Source organism: Euphorbia lathyris, chromosome 4, assembly GCF_963576675.1.
Source record: "Euphorbia lathyris chromosome 4, ddEupLath1.1, whole genome shotgun sequence".
Lineage (NCBI taxonomy): Eukaryota > Viridiplantae > Streptophyta > Magnoliopsida > Malpighiales > Euphorbiaceae > Euphorbia > Euphorbia lathyris.
The window spans coordinates 97,138,602-97,151,869 of record NC_088913.1 but is presented as its reverse complement, the minus strand read 5'-3'; the positions used below and the strand labels follow the sequence as shown (position 1 = coordinate 97,151,869).

The 13,268-nt window shown below is 35.5% G+C and overlaps 1 protein-coding gene across 1 annotated transcript; it reads left to right on the top strand.

The window, feature by feature from the left end:
* Positions 1–698: 698 nt before the first annotated feature.
* Positions 699–13,043, top strand: LOC136226679 (probable methionine--tRNA ligase). Its single transcript, XM_066015298.1, has 12 exons — positions 699–850; positions 2,056–2,157; positions 2,280–2,450; positions 2,531–2,596; positions 2,996–3,061; positions 4,232–4,432; positions 4,549–4,679; positions 4,853–4,943; positions 5,059–5,127; positions 6,054–6,145; positions 8,738–8,801; positions 12,702–13,043. The coding sequence occupies exons 1-12, from the start codon at positions 779–781 to the stop codon at positions 12,804–12,806; spliced, it is 1,230 nt and encodes a 409-aa protein (XP_065871370.1). The 5' UTR covers positions 699–778; the 3' UTR covers positions 12,807–13,043.
* Positions 13,044–13,268: the final 225 nt, after the last annotated feature.

Here is a 13,268-nt window from a genome sequence, read left to right as displayed (position 1 = left end):
TCCTCCGACTCGGTGTCTACACCTGCCTTCAATAAAAAAAAAGTATTATATTTACTATGAAACCACATTGTTTATTTTTCAAAACCATCATTTTTGGAGTTTTTTCTCTCTAAACATTAACTTTCTCTCTCATGAAAACTGAAACCTAAAAAGTTGAATAATTAAAATTGTTTAAATATCATTTAATTCTTAAAAATTTTCATTTTGAGGTCGTTACCAAATTTGGAAAAATGAAAATTTTACCTTGTAAAAAATGTGAACCACATAGTTTTATCTGAAATTAACCCTACTTAACATCTGAAATTAACCCTACTTAACCATGTAAAATCATAAAAATGTTCAATAAATATTATATACATATATATATATTTTTTATGTTATATACATATTTTGATTTGATTTTTGATTTTTGGTTATTCAATTTTTCTGTAAATAACTAAAGCAATAGCCGAAAACCGATAACTAAAAATTACATCATTTTCAAAACTAACCCGAATCAAAATAAATAAATAACCGAACTAAATTACAATTTCGGTTCGGTTATTGATTATACCGCTACTTAGGGTTTCTCTTTTCATGTAATTGGGCTAAAAGAATCATATTTCTAGTTCGTAACCATTTTCTGCCGAAGGAAAACAAATGAAAATGGGCTGTATCTTACGAAGTCCATTTATGAAACCCACAAACAAAAACCCTATTAAAGCTCTGCGCTTTGCTATACAACTAGCGTTCAAGTCTGAAGAAGGAGAAGGAGGAAGGTGAAACAATTTGGAGGAAAATGGCAAACATCAGTCTCAAAAGAAAGCAATTAATAACATCCGCTCTCAGCAAGCACCTTTCGTTGGATTCTGTAAAATCTGAAATGCCTTCAACCTCTTAATTCCTTATACACTTCTATTATACATAAATGTATGGGTGTTTGTTTAGTTGTGTTCTTCAATTGTGATTCTTGAGCGAGTAAGATTAAAATTTAAAATTACTTCTGAAATTATTGTTTTCTAGCTTAATCGATAATCTTCAAGTTCGGTACAATTTCAATTTGAAAAGATGTTTGAGGCTCCTTCTGCATCATTTTATACAGTCTTTTGCTTATATTTATTTATATCTGGCGTCATTTTTGTGGGAATAGCCGTAGTTTCAGCTAATAAGACATAGCATTAGTATCAACTAAATTGATAAGTTTCCAATTTCGAGATGTTCTGAAGTTGGTTTTATTTGCATTTTTATCTTGGCAAATGAATTTGAGTACATTTCCTTTTAGTCGATAATGGTGCTGGAAGGAGAATATTTCAAATATGCAGAGCTCTAAATGAGCTGAGCTGCTCATGATCATTTCGGTGTTTGGCTCGTTAAAAGCTTGACCACGTAAGGCTCGATTTGTAAACGAGCCGAGATTGAGCATGACGAAACTTGGCTCAAAAGCTTGTGAACAGGCTCAGTTATAGGTTCACGGACAAGCTCGATTATAATGTCCATGAACACGATCCTAACAAGCTTGGTTCGATTATTATTTTAATAGTAGTATTTCTATAAAGGGGAAATGTAAAACTACATAGTTTTGTGTGAAATTTTAATTTTGTAGTTTTTGAATCTTTGTAGTTTTGTGTTATAGAAATTTCAAATGAACAGCTGTTTGTGAACGAAGTTCATGAACCGAATTAACGAGCTGCTCCCGAGCAAAACTCGTGAACAAATAAACGAGCAGTTCAAGAACATGATGTTGAGCTCGAGCTTGTCAATTTTCTGACGAGCCGACCATGAACTGGCCAAAGTTCGGCTCTATTACAATCCTGCAAATATGATTTTATTTTGCTATTCTTTTGGCATCAATTCCCAATGATATGTTTTGGTTGCATCATTTTGAATTCTATGTTCTTCTAGTTAATTTTCATCCATTAAGTATCAAGTAAAGGCCATTGTACTAGGCTGTACTGAAGTATTCTAATTGGATATGTAGTCATAAATTTGTGGAGTTTAATGTTTCTGAGCCGGTTCGAGCTAGTGCATAGTGCAGTTATTTGATTTTGAAGTTCAGTTTTGAATTGATCAATGCAGGGAACTGCGTGTGGTATTAGTGGAGAGGATGACATTAAGAGCCTCTACACAAACGTTTTGAAAACTTCAGGAAATTGGTCCCATGAGAAAGAAAACGATGAAGTAATTTCCATTGATTTTCCCATAGTGTTACACTACTTTGAAAAGATTGAATTGCTGTTTTCGTATGCTAATTATTTTGTTCACTTTCGTTTTTTGACCTCAAGATGAACTTTTGGCTATAGGTATTCAAGTGGATAGGATTCGCCGAGAGTTTTCCAGTAGATGCTCAGGCATGCTCTATTGCACTTAATAAACTAAATGAAGAATTGTCTCAGAAGTCTGTACTCACGGGCAATGGAATGAAACCCTCTGAAACTGATGCTATCGTGTTTTCAGCAGTATATCCATCAGTGGTATGTTTTCTGGTTACTTTCTGGTATCCATCGCAACGTAGCTGCATATGCATTTCCCTTGTAACTATTTTTTTTTTCAGACCGGCCTATCAAATCCAGAGAGAGAACAGTTGACCCATGTGATGAGATGGATGGATTACATTCAGGTTATGCTCCAATTCTCGTTATTTTATGTTCTCGTGTTTTGTTAGAGTTTGTTGTAAATTTCATTGGACGAGAAGCTTCACAGCTATTGTGTTTTATCATCAAATGCTGACATGTTAACTCCTTCAAGATTCTGGCTCCCGTCTGTCATCTGATTGAGTTTTATATTTTTGAAAGCTTTAGGCTTTCACAATTAAGAGATGTCAGTATGTGTAAGTGTTTCTTGTAATAATCATTTGTTAGATGGATTTTTTATTTCTATTCAGAAGCTAGTTTTTGTGGTTATATCTCAAAGGAGAGTACTTGGAACTTGTGCACTTTTTTTCCTGTTTTCCAAGACATTTTGATTTGCAAGTTTGCTTCCGAGAAGAGTCTGAGTGTGTTTGCTTTTGACATTACAGCACAAGGAAGAGTTTGGAGATCTATTTGAAAAGATACCATTCGAGAAGCCTGCATTTGAGCCTGTGGTAAGCTATCTTGACGTTTTTGAGTTTTTCGTAACAGTAAATCTAAGGGAAGAAAGATTTTTGAGGTTAACGAGAATAATATCTTAGTTCTATAGACATGAGAGTGTGAATTGATCTTCTGCTTTTCTATTACTTATTTGCATATGTGCCTTGTTCCGTAGGGAAAACCCCATTGGCCAATTCTTTTACTTTCTTTAGGTCATAGTTATTAATGGCGACGCAATGACACAAGGCGCACCAGGCTCAAGGTTGGACGCCTTAACACTCCCTAAGGCTGTAAGGCGAGCAATATTGCTCTGGCAACACCAAGGCGTGCCTTTGTGCACTTAGACAGTTATCAGAGACGCTCCATGGTGCGCCTTTTGTGTCACAAATTAATTTTTTGAGGGTTTTATATTATTTACCACACATGTTCAATCTCCACCGTTGGATTAGATCCATCTAGTGTCCAAAAATAAACAAAAACAAAAGGAAAGCACACAGACAACAACAAAATACCACAGAAAAAGAAGCAAACAAGGGAAAAATTTGAAGCTGGAGACTTTTGATAAGAAGTAGCTAGTAATCAACTTAGGATGACTAAATAATTTATTAATCCCTATATTTTTATCTAACACACTGGTTAGTCCTCGTATTTTAATAATATATTGTTTAGTTCTTGACTTTTATTCTATTCAACAGTTTAGTCTATAAGGGACTAAATTGTTGAATAAAACAAAATATAAGGACTAAACAGTGCGCTAGGTAAAAATGTAGGGACTAGTAAATTATTTACCCTAGGATTTACTATTTAGTTGAACACTTTTAACTTTAGAACTGTCAGCTATTAATATGAAGTGGACCTTTAACTATCAGCTTAAGCTTTTAGCTAAAACGGTTCCTTGATATGGTATCAGCTTGAGCTTTTAGTTTAAATGGTTCCATGACAAGAACATAGGGTTATTGCATGTTAGAATTTATGATTAAGAATATTGACATAATTTCGTTTTATTGCATTTTGATTTTAAAGTTTACAAGTTCTTATATTTTAAATCTTATCTTTTACAATGGTTCTATATAATTTTATTCTTTTGGTGTGCCTTGTGTCGCTCTGGTGTGCACCGTGCCTGGCGCCATAGTGTGCCTTACACCTTTAATAACTACGGTTTTGGTTGATTTGCTTAATTGCAGGGAGCGAGAAGTACAGGTGAAGTAGAAACGGATTCAAATTTGAAAAAGACAGTGCAAAGCACAAAGAGCTCAGAAAAAACTGAAGTAGAACAGAGTACAAAGAAAAGCACAAAGAACTCAGAAAAATTTGAAGAAGAACAGAGTACAAAGAAAAGTTCAAAGAGCACAGAAAAATCTGAAGTGAAAAATAAAGATGCTGGGGTAGTTATTTCTATAGTCATATTATTCCTTGTCTATTATTAACTGATTTCATTAAAAAAAATTGAGACATATCAAGTGAAGCTTAACAATTTTTTTTCTTCCTTTGTACCTTGAAGAAAAAGGTAGCAGAAAAGAAGGATCCCGTTGCAAAAGAAACTTCCGAGAAAGACAAAGAACTGAGTGTTAGTTTGCTAAACTTACAAGTCGGCCTTATTCGCAAAGCATGGAAACATCCATCCGCTGATAGGTAGCTCGCAACTCAATTTATCCTCCAATGGTTCAGTATATTCGTTGTAAAAGCTGTTCTGCTAGTTCCACCCTGTTTGAGTAGCTTAAAGTTCTAAAGTCTCCAAAGTTGTGCAGTCATGACAATGTGGATTTGATACTATTGATGATATTTTAATTTTGATTATTAATCAGTTTGTTGGTTGAGGAGATAGATGTCGGGGAAGCAAAAGTGAGGCAGGTGGTCAGTGGTTTGGCAAAGTTTTGCACTCCAGATGAGTTGACGGTATGATCTTGTAAAGATTTTTCCAAAAATATCACTTATTCTATTCCTGTTAGATATGTGGAGTTCTGAAGCCAAGTTGCTAACAGTCTGTTTTTCCTTTTTGTTTCCGATAAAGAACCGCCTGGTTGTATTGATAACAAATGTAAAGCCTGGAAAGCTAAGAGATGTCATGTCAGAGGGACTGGTAAGTGGTAACTTCTCTCGGCGTTTATGTTGTTGTCATAGTTGTTAAAGGCGCGCCTCGGGCACTCAGCGCCTCTGTGTGTGTCAGGCGGGTGATATCAGCCAGGTGCGCGCCTTTGTGCACCTTGAGTGGGGTGTGCAATTTTAGGGATTTTTTAGGGTTGTTTAAGCTTCTAATCACAGACATATGAAGTCTTTATGCTGAAGGGCTCAAATTAAGTTAGAAAAAGAAAAAAGAAATTAAGAAAGGAAATGAAATAGATGAGCTGCAAATCTAAAGGGCGGAAAACGCAAGCTTTTCCTCCATTGATGATGCATAGGGACTATAAAGACTAAAGAGTTTAGTCTTGCTTGAGGAAATGTAGTTATTATTAAACTATTAGTTATTAATTTAGTGTTTAATTGAAGTTGAACTTTCGTCTTTAGATTTAAATTTTATTATGAATTATAATTACGTTTTAGTAGTTAATTAGAATTTATCTCATGCGTTTTAGGATTATGGTTGTTGTTATTTGACTATTTGTGTCATTTTAGAAACGTTTAAGTGTTGTTATTTATAATTTTATATGTTATTTTGTTTGGGTACGCCTTTGTGTCATTTTGGTGTGCCCAAGCCTTTAGGCTCCAGGCTCCAGGCTCCCTTGCGTCTTAGTGCGCCTGCGCCTTTCACAAATAATTATACGTTTTTTTTTTATTATCAGCAAATACGTATACTGTAGTTGAATCAATGCTTTTAATTTCAAGCTTCATTTACAAATGGCGAATGAAGCGAGCTGAACTATATGACTTGATTGTGTACCTCATACAATAGCTATGCTTAGGCTTTGTTGTTTCCTTATCTCTTACTGATAATTGAAAGCTCTGATTGATTTGTCCAAATGATTGAAATTGATATGCATATTCGTATTTATGATCCCCGATTTCCAGGTCCTGTGTGCTTCTAGTAAGGATCACAGTGTTGTAGAGCCATTGCTCCCCCCAGAAGGAGCTAAAATTGGAGAACGTGTTTCATTTGCAGGGTAAGCATGTTGAAGTTTCTTGCAGCTTATATGATTTAGTGCCTGGAACTTTTGTAAGTGGAATGTGCACGACACAAATTCATAGCCTGTCGAGTAGTTGATTTCTTAGTAGCCGCTACTTTAGACAAATCGAGCTTACATTGTCTTGTATCTATGTTGCACGGACACGGAAACAGACATGGACACGAAAACGGACATAGGAAATGTTAATTCTAAAACATAACCTTCATAAAATAGCCTACAAACAAAAAGACACGGACACGAAACGCAGAAATACTACTAAGTAGAAGTGTCCGTGCAACATAGTCTTGTATATAAGGTAGAACTACCATGATTGGTGAAGTTGTTTCCATTGCTCGTAGTTTCATGTTTCAACTTGTTTTGTTTAAAACCAGTTTATCATGTCTTGCAATCAGGGGCGGAACCAGGGGGGTTGGGGTGGGCTCGAGCCCTGGCAAGCCGCCAGAGAATTGAGAATTTTTTTTTTTAGTAATGGTGTCTGGACTTCGAAAATTTACCGTCAACCGCAAAGTTAAAATTAGCCCCCCAAATTATTGTGTTAAAAGTTATTGAATTTTTCGTGATATAATATTTTTAACGTTATAAAAATTTATTATTAAATATTTAAGCCCCGGCTTAGTTTGGGTTCTGGTTCCGCCACTGCTTGCAATTATTGATAGTATCATGGTTTTGATTGCCAATGTCTTGGAGAATCTAGGGCTTAATTGTACTAGGTTTAAAAATCATGACTTTGAACAATCAAATTTCACTTGGTAGCAACAACCATTGTTGAATACTCCTTCTGTTCCATTATATAAGTCGTTTTAGAAAGTGATTTTTTTTTTCAAAATATACAAGTCATTCTAGTTTTTAAAAAAATTTAGTCCAAGCATTGAATTTTTGTTGTTTTTCAATGTATCCATATGTTTTTGAACATTCCAAGGCTTATTCCCAACCATTACATGATTGAATTTTTTTTTTTAAGTTGACGAATGTAAATTTATTAATTTGACTTTATTTCTTAATTTGTGTTGAATATTCTAGAATGATTTATATAATGGAATGGATAGAGTAGAAAACTAGGAATAGGGAGCTTGGGATAATTGCTGCTTGTCAGTGAGCCATTTGACTCAAAGGAATTGATGGGCCCGCACAAGCAGTGGAGCATGTGGTTTAATTCGATGCAAAGCGAAGAACCTTACCAGAGATTGATATTCTGTGAATCCTCTTAAAAGAGAGGGGTGCCTTCGGGAACCTGGACACAAGCGGTGCATGGCGCCATAAGTGTTGGGTTAAGTGGACAATTTGGCTTATTACCAAATCATGTGCCAATTAGCACAGATCTTGGCATTTTGAGAATACTGACTTAATAACCAATGGTTAAGTGTGGTTCCGATAGGTGGTTTTGCTAGAATAATAACGAGATTACTAATTTAGTAAATGATGCGGAGAAGGTACTCACATTGATCGCTAATGAGACAAATAATTGAGCCAAATCTAGCTCTGGATGATAGATAAGGTTCAAGAATAGCTTTTATTATTATATCTGATACACCCTGCACGTAAATGTGTATAACACATATACATTTTACCCTGTGTTGAAATTCTATTAACAAAATGAAATTGCTCAGAATTTGAAAGAGGCTTTGATACCATGATGGATAAGACTTAAGGTTAAATGTACCATTGGTCACTGAACTTAAATGGTTGTCTCAATTAGGTCACTAGCAATTTAAGTGATTAAAAGACATCGAAATGATTACATGAGTGACACGTCAGCATGAGTCAACTCAGATCTCTAATCGAAACAACATGTGACATCCATGTATGCCATCTGGCTGCCACATGTCAATTATTTTTATGAAAAACAAACAAAATTTAGCTTTTTTTCATAAAAATAATCGACAAATGGCTGCCACATGTTGTTTCGGTCAGAGATCTGAGTTGACTCATGCTGACGTGTGGTATCATTCTGATGCCATTTAACCACTAAAATCGGTGGAATGGCCTACAACAACAACAACAACAAAGCCTTAGTCCCGAAATGATTCGGGGTCGGCTAACATGAACCATCATATAAAACCGTCAAATCAAGTCGTGTCAGCGACACAAATTCGCTCCCTCCACTCCGTGGAGTGGCCTAATTGAGATAAAACTCAAAATTGAGTGATTTTATTGAGACAAATTGAAGTTGAGTGACCATTTTGAAATAACCATGTAATTTCTGTGAACTATTGTGCATTTAATCCCCGACACTTCTATGTAAATGGTTTATATGCATGAGATTGGGCCCAATGGTGCCCTTTCCAAGACTAGTCTTGTTTATTTTTGGCTCTTATGTGCATCTTAAGCAAACTTGGAAGAGGGTGATTGATAATGATATGAGTTATTGGGGATTGAGGAAAATACGACAGTGGATAGGATGGAGTGGAATGAGAGAATTTATGTGGCTGACACGACTTGATTTCATGATTTCGTATGACGGTTTATGTTAGCCGACCCCGAATCATTTCGGGACTAAGGCTTTGTTGTTGTTGTTGTAGCTTAAATTTTTTGTGACTTTCTTCTGATGCAATGCGAGTTTTCATATAGGATTGATGGTAAGCCAGAAGATGTCCTAAACCCAAAGAAGAAGCAATTGGAGAAAATAACACCGGTACGATCTCATACTTTGTATTTCTTGTTATATACTCATGGGTCTTTTTGTTTTGTTTTGTTTCACAAGTATCTCCTTGACACGTGCCATCTTTAGGATAACTTACATCCATGGTCCCTCAACTTAGGTTTTACTTTCTTTACAACCCTTTATCTTCAAAACCAAACATAAAATTCCCTGAACTTTGCTCTTTATTAATATAAAAGTCCCTTGTTAAAGTGAACAACCTCAAAATAACCATCTGTGACTTCATGTTTAGAACCCCATTTTGCTCACTGTTTTCAATTTTTCAAAACACAATTTTCGGAGCTTCTTCTCTCTCTGATGTATAAAGGGGAGCTAGGGAGGGCTTGAGCAATCGTCGGAAAACGTCGAAAATGGGAACTGTCTAGTGGACTTTTATATTTTTTTTTATGTAAAAACACATAAGGTGGTTTGGCCATGTAAAACGAAGAGCCCTTGATGCGCCGGTTAGGAGGACTGAAGAGTGGCAAATGGATGTAGTGGTGAGGGGTAGGGAAAGACCTAAGCAAACTTGGAGGAGGATGATCGAGAGTGATATGAGTTTATTGGGGATTGAGGAAAATATGGTAGTGGATAGGACAGAGTGGAGGTGGAGAATTTGTGTCGCTGATCCGACTTGATTTCACGGTTTTATATGATGGTTCATGTTAGCCGACCCCGAATCATTTCGGGACTAAGGCTTTATTGTTGTTGTTGTTGTAAAAACACCTAAAAAATATCAATTTAGTACCATAAATCACGAGAGACCGCCACAAACATCCCATGTTAGTAAATCCTGGATCGGTCACTGTCTCTAAGTAATCCTTTTCTCTTTTCTAACCAAACCACAGCCAAACGTTCTTAAAACCAAAAGGTTAAAGATTTTTTTTTTTTTTTTGAGAAACAAAAGGTTAAAGAATTTAAGTTGCTTAAAATATCATTTCAAGCTTCCCAATTATTGGAAGGGTTAAAAGATAAGGTACTTTTACGCTAGTAAAGAGTAAATTCAGGGATTTCTATGTCCGATTTTGAAGATAAGTGGCCATAAAAAAAGCAAAACCTAGGTTCAGGAGCCATGAGTGTAATTTACCCGCCATCACTATTGAAATATTTACTCACTCATTTATTAAGATCATATTGCGGATAAATCAGGGGGAACGAATTGAGTTTGTTAGTTGAAAAACATGGTTTTCAGTTGGTTGTATGGCCCATGGTCTGCAACTATCAATGAATTAGATAATGTGAATCATGGTTGCTTGTCAGCTGTTGAATTTAAGGCTTGTGTCAGACAAATGCTCATGTAGCAAAAGCCGTGACTCCGATTTTTTCGCTTTCGTATAGTTGGTGAATCATTACAACTTAGAACTATTTCAACAATCAATTGTCTTTAGCTGCTTAGAAAGAGGTGATTGGACGGGCAGTCCTTATGGGTGTGAATTGAATGGGTTTGTTATACAACAGAACCATTAATATTAGTATAATGATCCATTAACTCCAAAATCGAATTTAAAAGTTTATGAACTTTGATAAATTCGGGTTGAGTAGGTAAAATGCTGGTAAATCACACTCTTTCACCGAACATCATGTTAGTTAGGTCAAAGTTGAAGGGTCATTATGTTAGTTAAGGAATGTGATTTAAGGACTTCTCACGTGATCGTGAAAGGTTTTTTTGATTTTATGGATAAATTACACTCATGCTCCCAAAACCCTGTACTTTGTACTTCGAAACTGGATATAAAAGTCTATGACCTTTGTCCTTTACTAACATAAAAATCTCTTAAAAAAATAGGCAAAAAGTTGAACTTTGCATGTTTTAAGGATCAAGTCCGTGATCAATTACTTTTCTACATTGACTTGTTCATTGATTGTGTTATGGATCAGGTCCTTATTTAACTTTTCGATCGAGTTTTGCTGCATACATCGTTAGGGTGATTCGGCATACTGTCATGGACAAATAAAAATAAGAGTTTCTTGACTAGGAGAGATAAAAATTAAAGAGTAAAAAGAGTTTCTCGATCTTCTTCTCTCAAATAAATTAAAGAGTTTCTCGATCTTCTTCTCTCAAATTTCACGATTTCCAGCGTTAGAATCGCCAAATCGATCTTCTCCCCTAACACGAAATCCATTTCCAACAGGTTCTTCCAAGCTTGATTTCGGAAATTTATTTTTTTATTTATCCATATGGAAGTAAAAATGTCCACGTCAGCAGGCTGAATCCCTTAACGGCGCTTGTCGTCTAAACTCGACAAGTTTAACAAGGGTCTGGTCCAGAATCAATGATCAACATTCAATGTAAAAAAACAATTGGTTAGGGGTTTGATACTTAAAACATGCAAAGTTCAGGGGTTTAATTATGTTTTTTTTGCCAAAAAATAATAAGCAATCTCATGATGATGAAGTGAAACTAGAAAAACCCAAGAATTAAAGTTTTTCAGAACTATATTTCATATGGAACCACTGTTTTCGGTTTTCCACATTATCATTTTTGGAGCTGAATAACATTTCTCTCTCACCTAACCAAACTATTACTTATGATCTTAAATAAAGCTAAACAGTTATTGAAGTGGTCTGGACTTTTATATTAGTAAAATGATATTTATGTCCAGTTTCGAGGGTCATGGTAATTTATCTGAACATCATGTTAGTAACCTCATAGTTAAGCGGTTTTCATGTTAGTAATAGTAAAGGAGTGATTCATCGGCTTTTCACATGGTCAACCGGTTTTTATATTGATCTACGGTCATTTGAACTTTGTCCTTTATTTGATATTATGATCCTTATGAAAGTAAACTATTACCGTTGACGACCTTAAAATAAAAAAGTCTAAGAATTAAAGTTGTTTAGAGCTACATTTACTATGAAATCACATTTTCAATTTTCCAAATCACCATTTTCAGAAAACAGTCATTTTCTTTTTCCTAATTATACATCTAAATAACCTCAAATCAAAACGAATAACTTCAAGAATTCAAATTAAAATATCAGTTTCATCTTCTATACAATGAAAAGTTACTTGTTATTGGAGTGGTTAGAATTGAGTGATTTTTATGTTAGTAAATAGGGCTATAATCGAGCCGAGCCGAGCCGAGCTTTGGCCTGTTCAAGCTCGGCTCGCTATAAAATTAACGAGCTCGAGCCCGAGCCCGAGCCGAGCTTGCTATAAAATTAACGAGCCGAGCCCGAGCCGAGCTTTGGCTTGCTCAACGAGCTTGAGCCGAGCTTCGAGCCCAAAATCCTCTTTTGGACTTGGTTCATTAAGAAAATTATCTAACCATGGATTGTTTGTGAGTAAATCGTTAATTATATTTGTGAAGTTTGCTCGCAAATAACTCTTTAATTGTGTACATAAACAAGCCCACAAACAAAGTTCGTGAATAAATAAACAAGATGCTCACAAATAGTTCGTCTATTACTTATTTATTATGTTTGTGAACGAACTCATCTAATAGCAAATGAAATAATATTAAGTTTAGATATCTGTGAACTAACACAAAACTATATAGTTTTCTACAAAACTAAAATTTGTTCATAAATGTTCTAATCAAGTCTGCTCGTGAGCTTTCGAGCTGCGAACCGAGCCAGTAAATCGTGTTCACGAGCGGCTCGTTTACAAATCGAGCCGATTCGAGCCGAGCTTTTATCGAACCGCTCATGAGCGGCTCGGCTGTAGTAAAGAGCAAAGTTGAATGAGCTTGGCGTTGAAGTTCAAGAATTTTTATATCCGATTGAATTTGAAGGGCTATGAGGGACCATGGGTATAATATTTTAGCATTAATATTATGGTGATAAGGTGCAATTATTGGTATGTTTTCGTATAGTTTGTTCTTGCACGAGTTCTCTGAACATGAGTGAGTTGTTAATGATGATGATGATGGGTGTTTGATTTGATGGGTGCAGAATCTTTTCACTGATGAAAAGGGCGTGGCAACATTTAAGGGGATTCCATTTATGACTTCTGCTGGACCAATCACATCTTCCATTCCTAAGGCTGGAATCAAATGAGGACAGTTCCACATTAACAAAACTATGTAACTTTCTGTTTACCATTTTACCATTTTATCATCTTAGATTTATACTTGCTCTCATTTTGTGTTTGGTATAAGAACATATACTTGTTAATATGAATTGGAACTGTTGCATCCATTTTTGGCCCTTGTAGTTGTCAAAGTTTTGCCTTTTGGTGACTGTTGTATTGATGTTAGCTGTTTGCTGTTAGATGTTATTTGATTTCTTTTAAAATGTTATTTAGCAACATTAAGGTTGTAAATGAGCTCGGTGAAAATGAGCTTGGTGAGCTTGGTGTTCGGTGTTCGGCTGGGTAAATTACACCCATGGCCACTGAACTTTACCCATTTAACATTGTGGTCATTGAACTTCAATTCTTAACAATATGGTCATTGAACATTACCCTTTTTAACATCGGTGGCCACTCAACGTCTCAAAACGACCGTTAACGGCTTCAAA

What these genes read in the sequence shown, in the direction of transcription:
- LOC136226679 (XM_066015298.1), top strand. Translation starts at nt 779, where the DNA reads ATGGCAAACATCAGTCTCAAAAGAAAGCAATTAATAACATCCGCTCTC. An exon ending in CAGCAGTATATCCATCAGTG is followed by an intron (nt 2,451 to 2,530) that starts GTATGTTTTCTG and finishes TTTTTTTTTCAG; the next exon opens with ACCGGCCTATCAAATCCAGA. An exon ending in GAACGTGTTTCATTTGCAGG is followed by an intron (nt 6,146 to 8,737) that starts GTAAGCATGTTG and finishes GTTTTCATATAG; the next exon opens with GATTGATGGTAAGCCAGAAG.